Source organism: Perognathus longimembris, chromosome 19 (assembly GCF_023159225.1).
Source record: "Perognathus longimembris pacificus isolate PPM17 chromosome 19, ASM2315922v1, whole genome shotgun sequence".
NCBI lineage: Eukaryota > Metazoa > Chordata > Mammalia > Rodentia > Heteromyidae > Perognathus > Perognathus longimembris.
In genome coordinates this window covers 14,608,249-14,628,767 of record NC_063179.1, presented here as the reverse complement: position 1 = coordinate 14,628,767, position 20,519 = coordinate 14,608,249, and the positions used below count along the sequence as shown (strand labels likewise).

General features: G+C 34.4%; 1 protein-coding gene across 1 annotated transcript in view; it reads left to right on the top strand.

Moving 5' to 3' along the window:
* Positions 1-247: 247 nt before the first annotated feature.
* Positions 248-20,519, top strand: part of Cdh9 (cadherin 9) — a 60,945-nt gene continuing 40,673 nt past the window's right edge. Inside the window, exon 1 of the mRNA XM_048368206.1 lies at positions 248-475. Coding sequence (XP_048224163.1) covers positions 248-475 — 228 coding nt within the window. The remainder of the gene's footprint in view (positions 476-20,519) is intronic.

Genomic DNA, 20,519 nt, shown 5'->3' with positions numbered 1-20,519 from the left:
CAGTAGCAAAAGCAAATTCAGAGGGAAGAAATCAGGTAAACATTGTGGTTGGCTAAGTAGTTGGTTGTATTTTCTCACAATACGATAAGAGCTGTCATTGACACTTTCTGGCATTCATTTTATCCTGCATTATTCATTGTTCTGGTTAAAGAAAAAGTGAAATGCAACTTAGTAAAGCCACTGTTTTGTTTTGTTTGTTTCTTCCTACTCATCAGGAAAAGCAGAAAATACATTGAAATCACAGATAATGAGGACATACCATTGCCTGCCATTATTCTTCTGGGCCTACATCTTTCACACGGTGGACAACGCTTTGTTAGAAGAAAAAGCTCACAGTCATTTGCAGAGTGAACAAATAGTAAGTCTGAGAAAGGATGATGGGAAAACGCTCCACCGTACGAAGCGCGGCTGGATGTGGAATCAGTTCTTCCTGTTGGAAGAATACACGGGTTCAGACACACAGTATGTAGGCAAGGTAAGAGTGTGTATGTGAGAAATCCCCAAAATGAAAGTGATACCCATTTGCTTGTGTGTATGTGTGTGTGTGTGTGTGTGTTTCATCAACGTCCCATGTTACTAATGATTATCTAATAATATTTAGTTGGTTTTTATGTTGAGAATGTATATTATTGCAAATGCTTTGCAATACATGAGTAACATCTGGAATTTAACATATTCAGTTGCTTAATATAATTTTGTGTCTGTAACTATCTTCAAAATGTGAGTCAGGGGTTATATCATGGGCTATACCTGCAATCCTCATACTCCAGACTTACATAAGCAAGAAAACAGGCCAAAATCAATCAATGTCAACACATATAGTTTTGATTCACTATTAATAAACAATAATTACTTAGTTTTATAAGTATGTATGTAAAGCAGTATTTTTTCCTGGTAATTGAATGTAAAGCAATGAGTAAATTACTTCATATCTTATGGGATGCAAAGCAAAATATAAAATGCAATGCTCTATAAATTGCTTATATGTTAAAAATTGCTTATTTGCTCTAAATTGTTTATATGTTGACATTTACTAGTAGGTACTTTGTCATTATTAGGGGTAGTATACTTTGTTTTAAAATATGTCTTCAGGGGCTGGGAATATGGCCTGGTGGCAAGAGTGCTTGCCTCAGATACATGAAGTCCTGGGTTCCATTCCTCAGCACCACATATATATAGAAAAAGCCAAAATTGGTTCTGTGGCTCAAGGGGCAGAGTGCTAGCATTGAGCAAAAAGAATCCAGGGACAGTGCTCAGGCCCTGACTTCAAGGCCCAGAACTGGCCAAAAAAAAAAAAATAGTCTTTAGACTTGCATTTCTTAGCTATTATTAAGTTGGATTTAGTCCAGGATAAAGTTTAAAGGCAGAATAAGGGGGAAAAGGCAGAAAAGAAAAAAAAATGCATTATCCTAAGATAAGGCATAATAATATGCCACTTGCAGCAATTGTGTATAACAGGTGCATATGATAATAGAAAATACCTTTTAAAGCTCATTACCCATTTTTTTAATAGAATTGTCTTTAATAGAATGGTCTTTTGGGTACCTATCATTTTCTACTTAACTATCAATCTCTCTCCTTGTCTCCACTAGTAAGTGCTGTACTCATTTGCTCACTGTGTTTTGCCCAATATATAGGTCCAATCAAAATCAGAGGATAGAAGCTTACAAGGTGTTAAATTCTGTCATTCTCTACAGAAAACTTCTTTGCTTGATCCATGGCACACAAGAACCACATGTGACTCTAATGGTCTGAGTATTGAAACCACCAGGCAAATAAGTGAGACTAAGCCAAAAAGTGAAACCATAAAAAGAACTTGACATAACAATCTTCCAAATAGAAGCACATTTATTCTGTGAAATTGCCAAAAATCCAGGACTACTTCAATTTTGTGTTTTGTCTGATATATCTTTTCAAGCACCACCTTAATAAGAACCTATTCTTCCCTCTCCCTTTGATGTCTCTGTCTGCTGGTTCACTAGGTCATGCTTATTGTACCCCATATGGATCACTTGCTGATTCTTTGCTCCCTGTGTTTCTCCTCAGGTTAGTCTTGTAACATCCTTCGGCATCCCTCTATTAACACCATTTTCCCAAATATAGTTAATAAGTAACATCGAGACATTTCAAGTTCAACCAGTTAGCATCTATGTCTTCTCTGTCTAAGGATTTGAAACTATCTTGTAATTCTTTATTTCTGAGACACTTTATAAAGGCCATGTCCAGGTCACAGGACCATAGCTAAATGATTTCATGCCTGAAGTTTCATAGATTCAGAAAAATAGCCACAGACAAAAATAGACACTGCTAATCTTAATGATTCACTATGTTAGTTTATTTTTAAATAAAAACAAAATACTTCTTCTATAAACAGAATAATCACCGGTGTACAATTGTTATATATATGCATATATATAATATTTTGCATATACACAACATATATTTTGCATCTTTCAGCAATATACTGTTTTATTTTTAATAAAATATAGCTGATGCAAATAAAGTGTACAAATATTTACTTACATTTGATAAAATATTTTGTCATTTACCTTGAGGAAACAATGATCACATTTTTTACACCAGAACAAACTTAAGTTATTAGGTGGATTTAGCCACAATGACAGGCCATGATCTTCAAATGGAAAATCCAACATGTGAAGAATGATTTTCGTATAGAAAAGATACTCAATTAAAACTGTGCATTAACTATTTTCATATTTTGCACACCTACAAAAATGTGTGCAAAACTAAAACACCTATGCTACTTTAACGTGGAAAATCACAACTAATTTTTTTGTCAAAGGGCTTTGTGTCAACCTTAATGCATATGTATTCATTATTAAAGTGGGTTTTTTAAAAAGTTCTTTTTTTTCAAATTTTTATTATCAAACTGATGTACAGAGAGGTTACAGTTTCATACATTAGGCATTGGATTCATTTCTTGTACTGTTTGTTACCATGTCCCTCATGTGTGTCTATTTATGTGTCTAGCAGTTTTTCAGTTTATGGAACAAAACTCAGTGAAGAACACAAATAACAGTAGCTATCTTAACACAATAAGGTCTTTGTTATAAAGTTAGCTCTCAAATTTTCATAGATGTATTCCACAAATGCTTGCTGTTTCATAGCTGAAATCCTAGTGAGTATAGTCAACACATCTTGAAAGATTTAACATTTACAAGCTATGTCTTCTCCTCCATGATGTATTTCGCTTAGTTGTTGTAGAAAACAGCAGGAACCAAGAGTACCACATGTAAAAGGGATCAGTGTTTGGTCTACATTTGACTATGGTTAAAAATGTGCCATGGTTACTTCACAGTTACGTGCGTGGAATCACATGCTACCTGTCTATGGACACCTAAAATTCAATGGAAATAATGGATACAACAGGCAAGTTTCTCTCTGACTAAAAACATGGCATTTACTATGTATAAATATCACACTGAAGATAAATAAAGTCTCCATTTCACTTAAGGACACCAGATGAATTTTTATGGTATAATATGATGTTTTTTAGAAGCTAAGTAATTTTTTTATGAGAGTTTTAGAATTCCATTACTTACAGAGCAGTACATACTACAACAGCTTTTGATTTATGTATACATCATATTCCACAATTCTCTTTATGGGTTGCCTGTATAAGCTCAGAACACATGACAAAAATGTTATGCATTATAACCTGTTTCAGGACAGTTTACAAAATCTTATTTCCCACTGAATTCTATAAAAATCTTTTTTTAAAAATAGGGTCTTTTCTAAATCTTAATGCCTACTACCAATGCTGTACTTCAATGGACCACTGTGTTAGGGCACACTATCTTGTCTTTTCTTAATTTTGTTACATTTAATTCTCAGGAACACATTTCACACTTTTATAGTTGAGACATATGTACACTAATTGGTGGAATAAAATGCAAGGCTTTGGTGCATTCATAAGTTTTGTAATGGTACAATCAGTATCAACACCACATTTAATAACAAATACTCATTATTTCTTTATGAGGAAGCATTGGAGTCTCCTCTGTCAAGGATTTTTAAACACATACACTAGCATTTTTTATCTAATTATACCAATTTCTTGCACAAACCACTATGGAAAAACAACCAAAGCATACTTGAGTATAATTAAATGTGCTGAAAGTCAAACAATTCAGCCTATATTGTTTTCTCATCTACATTCTTAGTTCTAGTTAGCATTAAAAAATCTCTTCCAGTTATTACATTCTTTTTATATTGTATCCTCACTTATTTTCCCAAGTAGTATCTGAATTCATTTGCCTGAACCTCAACTCATTTCTTTGTGCTAAATTCCATTAAGATACATCTTTTTCATAAATTTCATCCTCATTCTTTCTGGGTAGAATCATGCTTATGGTAAAATGTCAATTGTTTTGATAAATCTTCTGTTTCCTAAAATCACTATTTATTATTTTGAGCCTGTGTTGGTGCCATTTCTTTTTCTTTCTTCCTTCTGTAAATGTTTGTCATTATAGTAATGAAAGACATTGTGCTGATATTTCCAAAGTCCTTATGGAATGTTTGCTAGTCTGGATCCTGAAACACTGATAGCATGAAGCATTTTATGGCTTAAATATCAGATGTGTCTTGCCTTTGCTCTTTTTTCTTTCCTGTACTTGTATTTACTGAGATGAAATCCATCTTAGTTCCCTCCTACTACAAACACCATACTTTCGAAACTCTGTAAGATTTAGAAGTACTCCTACACACACTTGCAATAAAAGTTTAAGTGGATTTCTTAAAATTACTTACTGAGAGAGAAAAAAGTAACTGGGAACCCATTTAAAATTATTAAATTCCATAAAAATGTGATATGAGGATACCAATTATATTTGGAATATATCCATGTATAACCTTTGGTCTCAGTATTGTTCAAAAGTATCTGATACTTCAGATACCTCTGCATCTACCTTAAAAATTGTAGATGATCACATTTACCTTTATATAATTATTAGAGTGCTGAAATGCAGGCAGGAAGGTATGGAGTCAGAAAATGTGATGGTGTGCATGAGAACAGTGTTAGGAAAATGTTAGATCACTTTAGACCTGCAAATGCATGTTTAGTGCAACCCACTCAATAAACAGAAGGATTTATAGTTAGAATTGACAATGGATGTAATCAGAAAAAAATCAACATATTCAGAAATACACATGATAACTAGAGGAAAAAAATATGTTCAACTTAAATGAATTAGAATTGACCAGGCAAATTGAAGTGAGGAACTCCTTTGTTCTGTGGTGGAAAGGTTGTATAGTGTTTGTATTTGCCCGCATAATGAGAGCTCTTTTCCCCTATGCCAATATTTTTCTTCAAAAAATTACAACCATGTACTCCCACAGAGTTTAATCTATTAGTCTTTATTTAAAAAAATAGTGTTGGGTATTGCATTGAATTTGTAGATAGCCTATGGCAGTATTATTATGTTCACGATGTGAATCTTCCCAATCCAGGAGTGTGGGAGGTTTTTCCACTTACTAAGTTTTCTTTATTTTTATGATAATGCATATGTAATAGTTGCATTTTCTAATTTTGCCTTTGAATATTTCTTTCATTTAATTTATTCAATTATTAGGTCAATATCCAATTATCCTTTATATTTCTGATTGATTTAACTTTGTCATTATCGAATGTAATCCCTTACCTGTTGAGGTGGTAGTGGAGTTCATTTTTCCTCTTTGGGGTTTACCCATACCAATACCTTCTCTTATAACTGTAGTCTTACAGTCTGATTTAACCTTCTGGCACACTTCCATTTTAAGATATAATAACTACACTAATTTCAGATAAAGAGCTTACTTGGTTTTTGGATTTTTATGAAAACCTAGTAACCCCCTTATTTACTCTGTAACTTTTATTCCATAATCCATACGTTTTCTTAATGCTTATTTTTCTGAAAATATCTTTATTTCAATTTCCTTTTGAAAAATAGTCTAGCTGGGACTAGTTCAGCATAGTTTGACATGGTTGACACCAACAGTGTAGTAGGGTTCACTTTTGGTCACATCCCTGCCATTCTTTCCTAAGTGAAGTGGAATCTCAGTATTGTTTTGCTTTGGATTTCTTTGGTTTTTTTGTTTGTTTTTTTGTTTTGTTTTGTTTTGTTTTGCCAGTCCTAGGCCTTGGACTCAGGGCCTGACCACTGTCCCTGGCCTCTTTTTGCTCAAGGCTAGCACTCTGCCACTTGAGCCACAGCGCCACTTCTGGCCGTTTTCTATGTATGTGGTGCTGGGGAATCGAACCCAGGGCTTCATGTATATGAGGCAAGCACTCTTGCCACTAGGCCGTATCCCCAGCCCTGCTTTGGATTTCCAGTGATGGTGAGGATTTCTTCATGTGCATCTTGGTCATTCTCATTTCCTCTTCAAGGAAGTCTCTCTTTAAGTCTTTAGCCCATTTATTAATGGGGTTGTTGTTTCTTTGAAAAAAATTTTTGGGGGGGATTTAATTTTTTGAGTTCTAAGTATATTTTAGATATGTCTGTTGTATGGCCAGTGAAGATTTTGTACCAATCTGTGGGCTTTCTGTTTATCTTGCAAGCTATGTCTTTTAACATGTAAAAGCTCTTCAGTTTCATGTAATCCCATTTTTCCAACCTTTCTTTAATTTGTTGTGTTTCTGGGCCTTTGTTAATAAAGTTTCAACTTGTGCCAAGCAGCAAAAGTATTTTTCCTATTCTTTCCTTCAATGTTTTCAGGGTATCTGCATTTTCCTCGACACCTTTGATCCATTTGGAATTGATTCTGGTGAAAAATGATAGATAAGGGTCTAGATTTAGTTTAGTTTAGTTTTGTTTTGTTTTTTACAGTTGTTTAACCATTTTTTCCAGCACCATGTGTTGAAGGGGCTGTCTTCATTCCTAATTTTTAGCCCCTTTATCCAACATTATGTGGCCCTGGGTCTGCAGGTTTATTTCCGGGTTTTCAGTTCTATTCCTTTGGTCTTCAGGCCTGTTCTTGTGCCAATGCCAAACTTATTTTTGTTTGTTTTTTTGTTTTGTTTTGTTTTTGTTTTAATAAATATAGCTTTGTAATAGAGTTTGAAGTTTAGTATTGATATTCTTCAGCACTGTTTTTCCAGCTAAGGATTTTCTTTTTAGCCATTCAGGTCTTTTATTGTTCTGTATGATTTTTTGGACTGCTTCCTCTATTGCATTAAAGAATATTGTTGGTGGGCTGGGAATATGGCCTAGTGGCAAGAGTGCTTACCTCATATACATGAGGCCCTAGGTTCGATTCCTCAGCACCACATATATAGAGAAGGCCAGAAGTGGCGCTGTGGCTCAAGTTGGCAGAGTGTTAGCCTGGAGTAAAAGGAAGCCAGGGACAGTGTGCAGACCCTGAGTTCAAGCCACAGGACTGGCCAAAAGAAAAATATATATATAGTTTTGGGATATTGATGGGTATTGCATTGAATCTGTAGATAGCCTATGGCAGTATTACCATTTTCACTATGTGAATCTTCCCAATCCAGGAGCGTGGGAGGTTTTTTCCATTTACTTAGTTCTGCTTTAATTTCCTTTTACAGGTTTTTTAGTTTTCATCATAGAGTTCTTTCACTTCCTTGTTTAAGGTTATTCCTAAATTGTGTTTTTGTTTTTTTTTTTCCTTTGAGGCTATTGCAAAAGGAGTTGCTTTCCTGATTTCAGCCCTGCTGTTTGCACTGTTTGCAAACACATTTTCATTCTTCCTATCACAGTTTTGTTTGTTAAATGTACTTACTTGTAATCTGTAGGGAAAAAAGAAACTGTGATCTCCCTACATTTTCTAAATCCAATGTACACATATCTATAAAGGTACACATACACATATACAAACTTAGAGACAAATGTCAGAATAGTAAGAACAGATTTCACTGTTAAAGAGGATACCATTTACAACAGAATATCCTGAAATAAATTGTATTGCCCAAATACATTTTGTTCCTATAAGTACATTTTTTAATAGCAAATGTACATAATGTGTTTGCTACATGATAGTGATTCACTCTAAATTCCCTTCTTTTTCATTGTAGTTATTACATTTAATTATTTTTGTGTGTTGAAAACAAAATGGATATTATTATGCAAAGACAGGCTTTCTGAGGAGATAGTTCTCTAAATGTGGAATGAATGAAAGAGAATGAAAATACATTGCCATAGTTAGCACTCTCCAGAGTGTAAAAATTGCCTCTTGAAAATGATGTGTTCAAGGCCATAACCTTCATTTGTATTCTGAGAGATGTAATATGACCAATGAGTGAATCTTCATTTTCTCTCATGTCATTTCACTCCCAGTAATGTGTGTTTCATCCTGTCCATTTTCATGGTGAATAATGCTGAAAAAATACAGTATGCAATCTCTTTTCTGACTTCCTGGTCAAGGATAGAAATAGTCTCCCATTTTACGTTTGCATAAAGCTGAAAAGAAGCCGAGTTTGCATTTATATTGAAAGGAACTTTGTAGTATAAAAGGTAGCTGAAATGTGTGAACTGTGATAAGAATGGTCTCTTGTATGTCAGCAGCATTTTTAACATTTTTGCTAGTAATATTCTTTTCCCTCTGTGGATCAGAAATTATAGAGGAAATGAAGGTTTCTGTTGGTATTCAATTTGAATTATGTGTCAACATCCAGAACCATTTTTATTGTACTTATTCTAGACAATTCATTCACCATATTACCTATAAAGTTTATGGGGGAAATTATCTTATTTATATTTATACAGGTGTAGAATATAGGTCAGTTTCACAAAATGAGATTTTTCCCCCAAATAAATGAGGTTTACCCTATATAAATGTACATAAACAAAATTAAATGAAAGAAGAGGAAATGAATATTTGCTTCCTCATGTGAAAACAAGGTAATAAATTATTTTATCGAGATTCTTTGAGGGCTATTGCAATGATTTGGCCATTTTCTATATTTCTTTGAGACAAACAACTTTGGAAGACATTATATGGCTTGAAAAACACAAGTATAACACAATATAGATGAATATATGTAAATATAATAAATATGTATTTACATCATATATAAATATAAAAATTAGAAACAAAAATAAATATATACAGATACAGATTTAGTAAGGTTGATTTCACTTACATTTCTGGTTGGAGAAGTTGTTAGAAAAACCATAAGTAAGCCATTATACTTATTTTCTAATACTCTTGATTTATTTATACAGCTGTGTGAAAAAGTTAATTGGACCGAAATACTTGTGAGGTCAAGAGCTAAAATTTGAACTATATTTATAAAGAAAATTAACCTTGAGTTTGATGACATTTCCATGAAAATAAAACAAATAAATGAAGCATCTCATATTATTAGAATCCAGAGTTTATACTGCATTTTTACATTGTTATAGGTTAATTCAGAGCTCATTTAAAAGTGTAATAACTTTAGAGTAGTTTTTAAGAAGTTTAGAGAATGTGACTCACCCTGACAGATTTCTTCATGAAAAAAAAAGGTTAATTCAAATTTAACCACTAACAAAATTCAACAGAAACATAAACATTTCTTATTTCTTGATGTCAATAGCAATGGAAAAAGAAGAAAAAGTCAAATGGAATTATGAGTATTTATAAAAAGAGATTGTGAATTTGAAAGTACCAGTACTGTTCCAGTGAAATTCTCTGAATTAAGTTGCTATTAGTTCCCAGACTGACACCAACAGACTTACATAAGCATCATTAGAAGTAAGGACATGTACATACAGAAAGCCACTATTTTTTTCAAAAATCCACTTAAATGGACACTATTGACGATGTATACTTTTTCTACTAGTTCTTAGAATTTTGAAAGGATCTTCATTATTTTCTGATGAGACAGCATATCATCAATATGTTTTCTTCACTCATAGTAATAGTAATATTAAAATGTAGTTTTAGTAGTCAATCGTGTAGAAATAAGGCATTATGGTACTCAGCAGATGATTTAAGTTCAATTTAGTTTTGAGCAAATAAAAAAATTAGTTAATACTTGTTGCATGAATTGTCTCAGTAGAATGAGTCCAATGGATACATTCACAGAAATATCTGAAAATATGTGTTCAAGAATGTTCAATACAACACCCTATACAATAGAGTGAAGACAACAGAAGAAATAATAATGAATATTTTTATTGCAAATTATCTATACAAAAAATATTTTTACATTTCAAAATAAATATGATGTGCCAAGACTGTTATATAAGTCAGGCACTGATTATATTTCTTTTTGACAGTACCATCCCTTACCTCGCTCTCTTTCCCAGAGTTTCTCTCCCACCCCATTTACCTGTTGTATAGTTCATTTTCAACATAATGCCTCATGAGTTTAATTTTTCTCTGCCAAAAATTAGCACATTGAACTGTTTAAATTAAATGAAGACAAGATGCCAAACCCTACCATCCAGCATGGCCAAGATGATGCTGGTCAGGCCCAACCTCCCCACTTCAATACCAAAGGAGGCTACTGGTAGGAGAAGATCACATCACAAAGGCACAATAGCTATTTTCATGTAATCATGTCAAATAATATTTATTGAACTGAGCTCCAAGAAATGCAAAAGAGATTTTGTTTTCTTTGTTGATGTTTTTGTTTTATTTTCTTTTGTTTGTCAGTTTGTCTGTGTTTGGGTGGGCCAGTGGGGCATAGAAATGGTGGGACAAATGGTGAACAAATGTAGCAGTGATAGTCACTAGATACTATGTTGAAATTACACAAATTGTGAGTGAGGATGAGAGAGAAAACCTGGGAGAGAGCAAGGGAAGGCGTGACACTGTCCAAAAAGAAATGACTTCTTTATGTGACATATGTAAAGTAAACCTTGAGTACATCATCAATACATTAACAGTAAAAAATATCACCCGTAGTTCATTTTTGCATATGTTCTACTTATTTTATATGCCACAGAACTGAGGAAAACAGGGAGGATGTGGATCATGGTGAGGGTGAAGATTTTGAAGGGATGACACAGATCAATATGAATTATATAGTGTTGCTAAGTTTCAAGAAGTTCATTACACAACCTAAAATTGAAGAAAAAAATGAACAAAGGGATGGGGGTGGCTGAAAAGGTTCAAAGGGGAGACACTGATCAAGATGTACTGAATTCATAAATCACTCTCTTTTATAGCCACTCCTTTCCACATATATCAAGAAAATAAAATAAGTTTTAAAAATATTACCACATTAGGTGCTGGGAATATGGCCTAGTTGTAAAGTGCACACCTCATGTACATGAAGTTCTGGATTCGATTCCTCAACACCACATGTATAGAAAAAGCCAGAAGTGGTGCTGTGGCTCAAGTGGTAGAGTGCTAGCCTTGAGCAAAAAGAAGTCAGGGACAGTGCTCAGGCCCTGAGTGCAAGCCTCAGGATTGGCAAAACAAAACAAAACAAAACAAATTATTACCACATTATATATAAACAGTGGTATTCAATGCTTCCATCAGAAAGACTGACATCTCCCCATTTGTAAGAAATTGGAAAAAATCGGGGCTGAGGATATGGCCTAGTGGCAAGAGTGCTTGCCTCGTATACATGAGGCCCTGGGTTCAATTCCCCAGCACCACATATACAGAAAATGGCCAGAAGTGGCACTGTGGCTCAAGTGGCAGAGTGCTAGCCTTGAGCAAAAAGAAGCCAGGGACAGTGCTCAGGCCCTGAGTCCAAGCACTGGCCCCCCAAGAAAAAGAAAAAGAAAAAGAAATTGGAAAAAATCATATTAAGTAAAATAAGCCAGACCTAATGAAACATAGACTCTATGGTTTCCCTCAATTGTAATAATTTGTATATGTGACGGAGAGTCCTAGCAGAGGAGCACAATTGTTCAATAACTATGTACATATGATCATAAAAGATGATGCTAAGCGAAATGAACTCCAAGATAGTGAACAAGAGATTTCACTGTGTTGTTTTTAATGTACTATGTGAAGTTATTTCTTTTTTCTTTCGCTTTATCCATTGTTGGCATTGTATTTTTTTTTTAATTTTGGTGCCCTGTGTCTTGTATGTATATTTATCTGAATTGGAGGAGGGAAGGGGAAGAACAAGTTGGTGAGATAAGGAGAAAAGGGTGAACCAATGCAACAGTCTTCACAGACAATATGTTGGAAATGAGCTTTACAACTTTGTTGGGGTGGGGTGTGACTGGAGAGAGAGAGAAAGTGAGGGAAAAAGGAGGGATGGAGTAACAATGTTGGACAAGAAATGTACTCATTACCTTACACATGTAACTGTAACCCATTTGTACATCACCTTGATAACGAAATTTAATTATATCTCCACGATTTAAAAAGGAATATTGAACCAGCTGAGTGCTAGTGGCTCATGCCTTTAATCCTAGCTATGATCTGGCATAAAAGCTCTTTTCTATTTTTTAAACTACTATTTTTACCTTTTTGTTTTAATTTTGGCAAATGGCTAAGCATGGGTGTGCCTGAATGTTGATCCAGGTGCATGAGAATAACAAAAGTTGGGTCCAGTGCCACGGACCTGTTGTTCAGTTATTTGAAAAAGCACAAAGTGGCAGATGACAAGCCAGACATAAAGTGAGACATTATTTATCAAAAACATCACCAAAATGAAAAAAGGAAAAGAAAAGGAGCTGGAGGGGTGGCATAAATAGGAGAGGGTCTGCTTAGCAAGCACAATGCTTGCAGCTCTATTCCCATTACCATCAAAAATAAAACCCACTGAACTGGACAATTTCCATTGGTGTGGTTTATTGTTATGCCCTTGGTTCCTAGAGTATGTTTTTTCTGCTTAATAAATGCCAAAGTACTCTTTCTGTGTAAATGAATCAATGGAGTAACTAAAAAGTTCCCATACTGCTATTGACTTACAAGCACAGTAAATTTGGAGAGTTATTATTTTGACTTCCAGAACATCAGTTCAGGCACTCATCACCAGTGGTCTGGTAGTGATGTTCATGATCAAGGTTACTGCACTGATGGGACTTCCTCAGTCAAGATCAGTGTTTGCTGACATGGTATGGAGAATGTGACAAGAGCAATATGTATGGGGAGAGGAGAGAAAGAGGATGAGACAGACACAGAGAGAACAGAGAGAGTGAGAATGAGTGACAGAGAGAGGAAAAAATGAACATAAGACAGAAGTAGACACAAGAGGAAATCCCTCCCTCCCCCCCTCCCTCCCTCACTCCCTCCCTTCCTTCCTTCCTTCCTTCTTTCCTTTCTTTCTTTTTCTTTTTCTTTCTTTCTTTTTTATTTTTTAGAAGATGACAGTGGGTTGGCAATCTACCTAGTGGTAGACTGCTTGTCTCCTATACATAAGCCCCTGTTTGATTTCTCAGCACCACATATATAGCAAAGGCCAGAAGGGGCACTTTGGCTCAAGTGGTAGAGTATTTCGCCTTGAGCAAAAACAAAACATCATAGGCCCTGAGTTCAAGCTGGAGGAAGAGGAGGGGGAGGAAGAGGAAGAAGAGGGGGCAGGGGAGGAGGGGGAAGAGGGGGGAGGAAGAAGGCATTGAGTAAAATCATGGAGGACTTTGGATGCTGCAGAATTTTTAAACACAGACTAACAAATCTTGAAAAAAGTCTTAGAAGTAGAATAAAGACAAGCTAGCAGAAGAGTTGGCACCATGCACCATTACATGATAAGCAAGGTCATTTGTCGAGAATGTACATCATTTAACCAGAAAGGTGGAACACTAAGTTTGTTAAAACATTTTGTGCATAAAAGTGAAATTGGGGGGAAAAAATCTCTAAAATGCCAAAAGAAGAAGAAAAACATAAACAATAGAAAGCTGTTAGAGACCACTTACTTTGTTATTGCTGTATGTCAAAAATAGAGAAATAAAATACCTGGCCTTTGGTGGCTCACACCTGTAACTGTCAACACAGGAAGCTGAGATCTGAAGATTGTGGCTCAAGGCTAAACCAAGAAGCAAAGTTTGTCAGACTCTTATTTACTGTAAACCACCAAAAATCCTGAACTACAGCTGTGGCTCAAATGGTATAATGCTTAACCTTGATCAGAAATGAAGGTCAAGGTCAGCAAGTTCAAGATTCAGGAATGGAACACCTCCCCCCCACAGTATTAATAAATAAAATATATAATTTATTATTTGGTAGAGAGAAGAAATGGAAGTTTGTCAGACTCTTATTTACTGTAAACCACCAAAAATCCTGAACTACAGCTGTGGCTCAAATGGTATAATGCTTAACCTTGATCAGAAATGAAGGTCAAGGTCAGCAAGTTCAAGATTCAGGAATGGAACACCTCCCCCCCACAGTATTAATAAATAAAATATATAATTTATTATTTGGTAGAGAGAAGAAATGGAAGTTTGTCAGACTCTTATTTACTGTAAACCACCAAAAATCCTGAACTACAGCTGTGGCTCAAATGGTATAATGCTTAACCTTGATCAGAAATGAAGGTCAAGGTCAGCAAGTTCAAGATTCAGGAATGGAACACCTCCCCCCCACAGTATTAATAAATAAAATATATAATTTATTATTTGGTAGAGAGAAGAAATGGAGCGACACGTGTTGAAAACGATTTGAGCATATTTTTTTCTTCTGTCACTTGTAAAAAAAAAAAAAACCAAACAATTTTAAGGCAGTTCTATGTGGATCTCACTAAGTGTATGCTTGGAACAAGACCTGAGAGGAAGTGAGAGATCCAGAGATAGCCCAAAGAAGATTCCTCTCCCGAGGAGCATTCAGTTGGGGTCACTTTCAAAACTGCCCCCAGTGAGACAATAGACGGCATTACTGCCTTTCACGGTCCTATGGGAGGAGTGTAAACTTAGTCAAGCTGACGCCCTGCTGCCACATAGACTTGAGTGGAAAGGATCTCATCAGCGAGGAGGGAAATGAATGCCTGGCTCTGGATGTGAGGTCAGATTGATGAGATCATATGTATTTGCAATGCCAGATATAATTAGAAAGTTACTATATGATTCAAATTAAGATACTAACTAGGCTTAAGCACGTCAAGATTTCTATAGAGCTACTCAGTATTTTACATGTTTATGGAAACACATTTTACTTTGTTCTCTACTGTCATAGGGAGAATTTTAAGTCTTGGAGATTTTGTGCTTATTGCTGTTACAATGCTTGTGAATCAGTTTTATGAACTGATTTTTCAAGTTCTATGAACTTGAATAAATGAACAAAATTAATCTAGTATTTTATGTTATGCTGTCATTTTGTATTCTACATTTTTCTGGGACAAGCCCAGACCGTTTAAACAATGAGACTAAACTAATTAATGCAGGTGTGAGTTGTCCAAGTTTGTTGCCTGAGCATGAAACTCATAAGCATATCACTAAGTGTTACAGGAAGGTATTGCACTTGAATGATAAAATAGGAAAGGCTGTTCACAAATGTGGTCTAGCTAAAAGTAGTGCCGATAGGATTTGATGCAATGATATGTTTTGGGTTAAAGACATCACACTTTTTTGATAGAGGAATAAATGGAAAAGCATGATGAAGGCTCCCTGCTAATTAAGAGATGCTTCATTGCCAATCCACGCTAAATAAGTCCACTCTGAATAAAAGGTAGTGACTGAAAGGTTTTACTCAAACTAGAAGTATGTACAATTTTGCTGTCATAACTATTCTCTTTATCTCTCACACACATACCTGTGTGTATGTGTATTCACATATATGTATATGTGAATGACAATCATCAAAATAGAACTACTATAGAAATGCTGGTTCATGAAAGTAAAATATTCCAATTAATCAATATACTGTATTTTTATTGGAAAAGAAATAAATGAACTGTGAGAAAATATAATGTACTTCTTAGATTCATTTGATTTTTATATGTAGGCATTCAATGAGAGAAGAAACAAAAAAGAACAATTCAATGCACCAAATTCACAGAGTGCAGAAAAATGTGTTAAATTGTTCCTGTGTAATCATCTTCAAAATCAGGCTTGAAATATACAATTGAAAATATTAGTCATTCATGTCTTCTAGATTTTGTAATGCTGTGTGTGTGTGTGTGTGTGTGTGTGTGTGTGTGTGTGTGTGACACTCATGGCTTGCTTTACATTGAACATAAGTTTCCTAAAGATAAGAGTATCCTTTCTAGAGCAAAATCACAAACATAAAGTAACATTACAGCTCTATTATAAACCTTGGGGAAATTTATTCACAATTTACAAATGCATTTAATATAAGCCCTGACATTTTTGTTTGATTTTATGAAGTTTTATAGTGTTAATTCTGTCATGGACCAGGCAGAATATTAGCTTGGAAAAAATAAAGGGGCCAAAAATAACCCCACCACCTATTCAAGGTGGAGAAATGGATTAATAATTCTCTGGATGTTCCTGCTAGTTTTTTTCTTCTTTGAAGACTCCAGTAAATCTTACTTATTTTTATTCTTTTAAATAGTATTTTTGTTCCAATAAAATATTTTTTTCACTTCTTAACATTGTGCTTCAATTCACATTGCTTGAGTTACATAATCCCAGGGACTCATCCCACAGTCTGTTGAGATGATGAGTCAATTGTAAAGAATGTTGAAGACATGATGTTCAGCAGGTGCTAACATCTGTACATTGAGAGAAGGGTGATCTTGCATCTGCTCCCATTGTTGTTGGAAAATGGAAAATAATGAAGGGAAATGTCTCCAGTGTATTACTTTCATAATCCTTAGGAATATGCTGAATGGAGATATTTATTTCTTATTTGATACTTATATTACATCTTTTTAGTTAGCTATAGAGTTGTTATCTGTGTGCACTTCAATATCAGCAATGGAAAACTGGTATCATTATCATTGTATAAGTTAGAATTAACATTGCATCTTATATTGTTATCCCATGACTTAGTTTTTCTATATATTTTGAGATTATATGAAAGATAGCTGATTTATCTGAAACTAACTTCAAAAGTCATCTGCAGGAGTACCTCAAAAGAAACTAGAGGTTGGGAATATGGCCTAGTGGCAACAGTACTTGCCTTGTATACATTTAGCCCTGGGTTCGATTCCCCAGCACCACATGTGTAGGAAAGGCCAGAAGTGGCGCTGTGGCTCAAGTGGCATAGCCTTCAGCAAAAATAAATAAATAAAATAAAAGAAGCCAGGGATAGTGCTCAGGCTCTGAGTCCAAGCCCCAGGACAGGCAAAAACAAAACAAAATAAAAACAAAACCAAAACAACAACAACAACAAAAAGAATTATCAGGTCAGGGAATATGGCCTATTGGTAGAGTGCTAGCCTTGTACACATGAAGCCCTGGGTTCGATTCCTCAGCACCACATAGATAGAAAAAGCTGGAAGTGAAGCTGTGGCTCAAGTGGCAGAGTGCTAGCCTTGAGCAAAAAGAAGCCAGAGACAGTGCTCAGGCCCTGAGTTCAAGCACCAGGTCTGGCAAAAACAAACAAAAGAAACTAAACCAGAAGATAGGTGACTTTTATAAAAGAAAAGCACATAAGAAGCAAATTCTCTTAATATTTTTTTCTATGTTGAACAAGTACTGTGACTGTAAATTGAAAGGCAAATGCTTAAATTCTATAGGATAAAAAAATGCATCACAACCTACAGTTCTATTATTAATTCTAACATGACTTAACTATTTCTGATCAATAGTTCTGAATTCATCTACTTCACAGTAACATTTTTCCATGTAGTATTAAAATGAATGAACTTTATCTTATTTTAAAAGTTCCCGAAATCATTGTGCATCTTATTAGCATGTCAGATATAAGTCAATATTTTTGTAAAATGAAACAGATTCAGCTGCCATTAGTTTTTTTTTCACCTTTTCTTTCTTTTATTTTATTCTTATTATTTATTTTTATTTTTGGTTTGTTATGTGATTTGAACTCAGAGTCTGGCTGGTATCCCTGAGCACTTATGCTCAAGGCTATTGCTCTACCATTTTGGACCACAGCTGCACTTAAAAGATACAGTTACCTGCATACAATGGAGGAGGACAGAATATCAGTATGCAATAATCAATAGTTGCTTAACGGTTTGAATTAATACCAGCTGCAATGGCGTGTCTTACATTACACTAACAATGTGTGAGGGCCCAGAACCTCCAGAACCATAGCAAGTTAAAATTTTCCCAGGTATTCTGTGAGAAATGGTATAATATATGCATTTACTTAACATACTAGTGTGTAATTATGTCGAATATTATGTTCTGTGTTTCTTGAATGGTTGTATAAATTTTCTAGGATAGTATCCATTTTAGACCTTTAGCCATTCTTACAAACCACATTGTCTTTTTGGTATTGAGTGATAAGAGTTTTTTTTTTTTAATCTGTATGGATATTTACAATTACATGTTTATAATAATTCTTATTATATATGTTGTGTTTTCTCACTTTCTTTATAGAACTTTTCGCAAACAGTAGTCCTTACACAAACTCAAAGTCAGGGGACATTATGTTTCTTTGGAAAAGTTCTTTATTTCTAACACTTAAGCATAGGCATTGGGTAACCTTTTGATTATTTTGGGGGGGGAGTATATTTTACTATTTTGTTAATCTTTCTCCAATCATTCATATTATTTGTATATCTTCTCTTAGGGCTTAAATTCTTTCTGGTTCTCTATTTTCCTTTATTTAATTAATAATTTCACTTAAGTAAAGGTAAGCTATTCATGAGTAGAATAATCATAAAATTAAGAATTGTAAACAAGTTTTTTTTTTTTTTTTATCATGGAACTGATGTCTTTTGGGATTCTGTGCTCATCCCCAGGAATATGCTAGAAGCTGTTCTCAATACTGCAATGAATTAATTCCCAGTGGTATTAATTTTCATGTCTCATGAAGTTTGTAAAAATTAAAATAAATTAAATTTGTTTACTTTAATCTATCATATTAAATAGAAATTCACACAATAACTGTGAGGTGTTCTTTAACTAGAAAGCATATGTAAAATAATGGTAATTTGTTTGATGTATAAGCAATGTCTGAATGTATTAATTTTAAACAAAGAAGTTTTATACAATGCAGTTTACATATTGTTTGCAACGGAGCATTAAAATCTAATACCAAACAAATAAATGTATATAATCCCAAATACTCTTGAGATTATCTAATCAATAATATGATTAAAAAATCTTCAGAAACTGTACTTTATATTCCCCAAATTTAGTTTATTATTTATTTAAATGTAAATTTACTTTTTACACTTTGAATAAATATATTAAAACATTTTAAAACATACCTATTTATATAACACTATAATGTTTAATATGATATACTGTAAATATCAGGTTAAACTTTTCTATCTTCCCATTTATTATTCATTTGATGGTGAAAATACTCAAAATACATTCACCCAGTGCATGACTTATCTAATTTTATGTATTTTGAAATAAGAGTCCCAGGGCTGGGAATGTGGCTTTGGTGTAGAGTGCTTGACTAGCATGCATGAAACCCTGGGTTCAATTCCTCAGCACCACATAGACAGAAAAAGCCCGAAGTGGTGCTGTGGCTGAAGAGGTAGAGTGCTAGCCTTGAGAAAAAAAAGAAGCTTGGGAGGGTGCTCAGGCCCTGAGTCCAAGCCTCAGGACAGAAAAGAAAGAAAGAAAGAAAGAAAGAAAGAAAGAAAGAAAGAAAGAAAGAAAGAAAGAAAGAAAGAAAGAAAGAAAGAAAGGAAGGAAGGAAGGAAGGAAGGAAGGAAGGAAGGAAGGAAGGAAGGAAGGAAGGAAGGAAGGAAGGAAGGAAGGAAGGAAGGAAGGAAGGAAGGAAGGAAGGAAGGAAGGAAGGAAGGAAGGAAGGGAGGGAGGAAAGAGTACTGAACTCTTTGCTTATATTTAACTATCCACGAATACCTCTTGATCATGTTGTCTTTCACAGTAGTTGACCTATGGTAACAAGACAATTTCTATAGATTTATATTTCCTAGATGCCGTATATGAGTAACACACTGTAATACTTATCTCTATATGCTTGACTTATTTCACTTAAGTTCCATCCACAGCAGTTGAGAGCATTTCAGTTTTATATGGCTGCATAGTGTTGTGTTTTGTACATACGCAATATTTTCTTTATTCTTTTATTAGGTGATGAGCACTTCGGTTGTTCGTATTCTTTAGTATTGTGAAGAGTTTTTCAATTTATTACAAACCAGAGCTGCTTTTGCAGCTTTTATTTTATTTATTTCTACATTTGTGTTCACGACCGAGTTTGCTTGGTCATTTGGTAATTTCCTACTGTAAGCTTTTAAAAACATTTCTCATGTAGACAATAAAAGCTGCTCAGTAATATGCATAAAATTTCTCCATAGCTCCTCTCTAAAAATAACAAACAAACATGATTACAAATTCCACAGCACTGATTTCCTTTAAATCAAAATAAATGATGTGAAATTAAAATTAACTGAAGGGACATTTTTGAAGAGGTCAGAAAATACAATAATTATTTGGTACATATGCAGTCCAGTTGAACATAACATTAAAAAAAACTAAACTAAAAGGCAGGATCTAAAGATGAGAACATAACTAAAAGGCCACATAATGAGGCAGGAATACCAGCAGGTAGAGGAATGAGTGGACAGCGACCTGTTCATGAGGACCATAATAAATACTAAATGA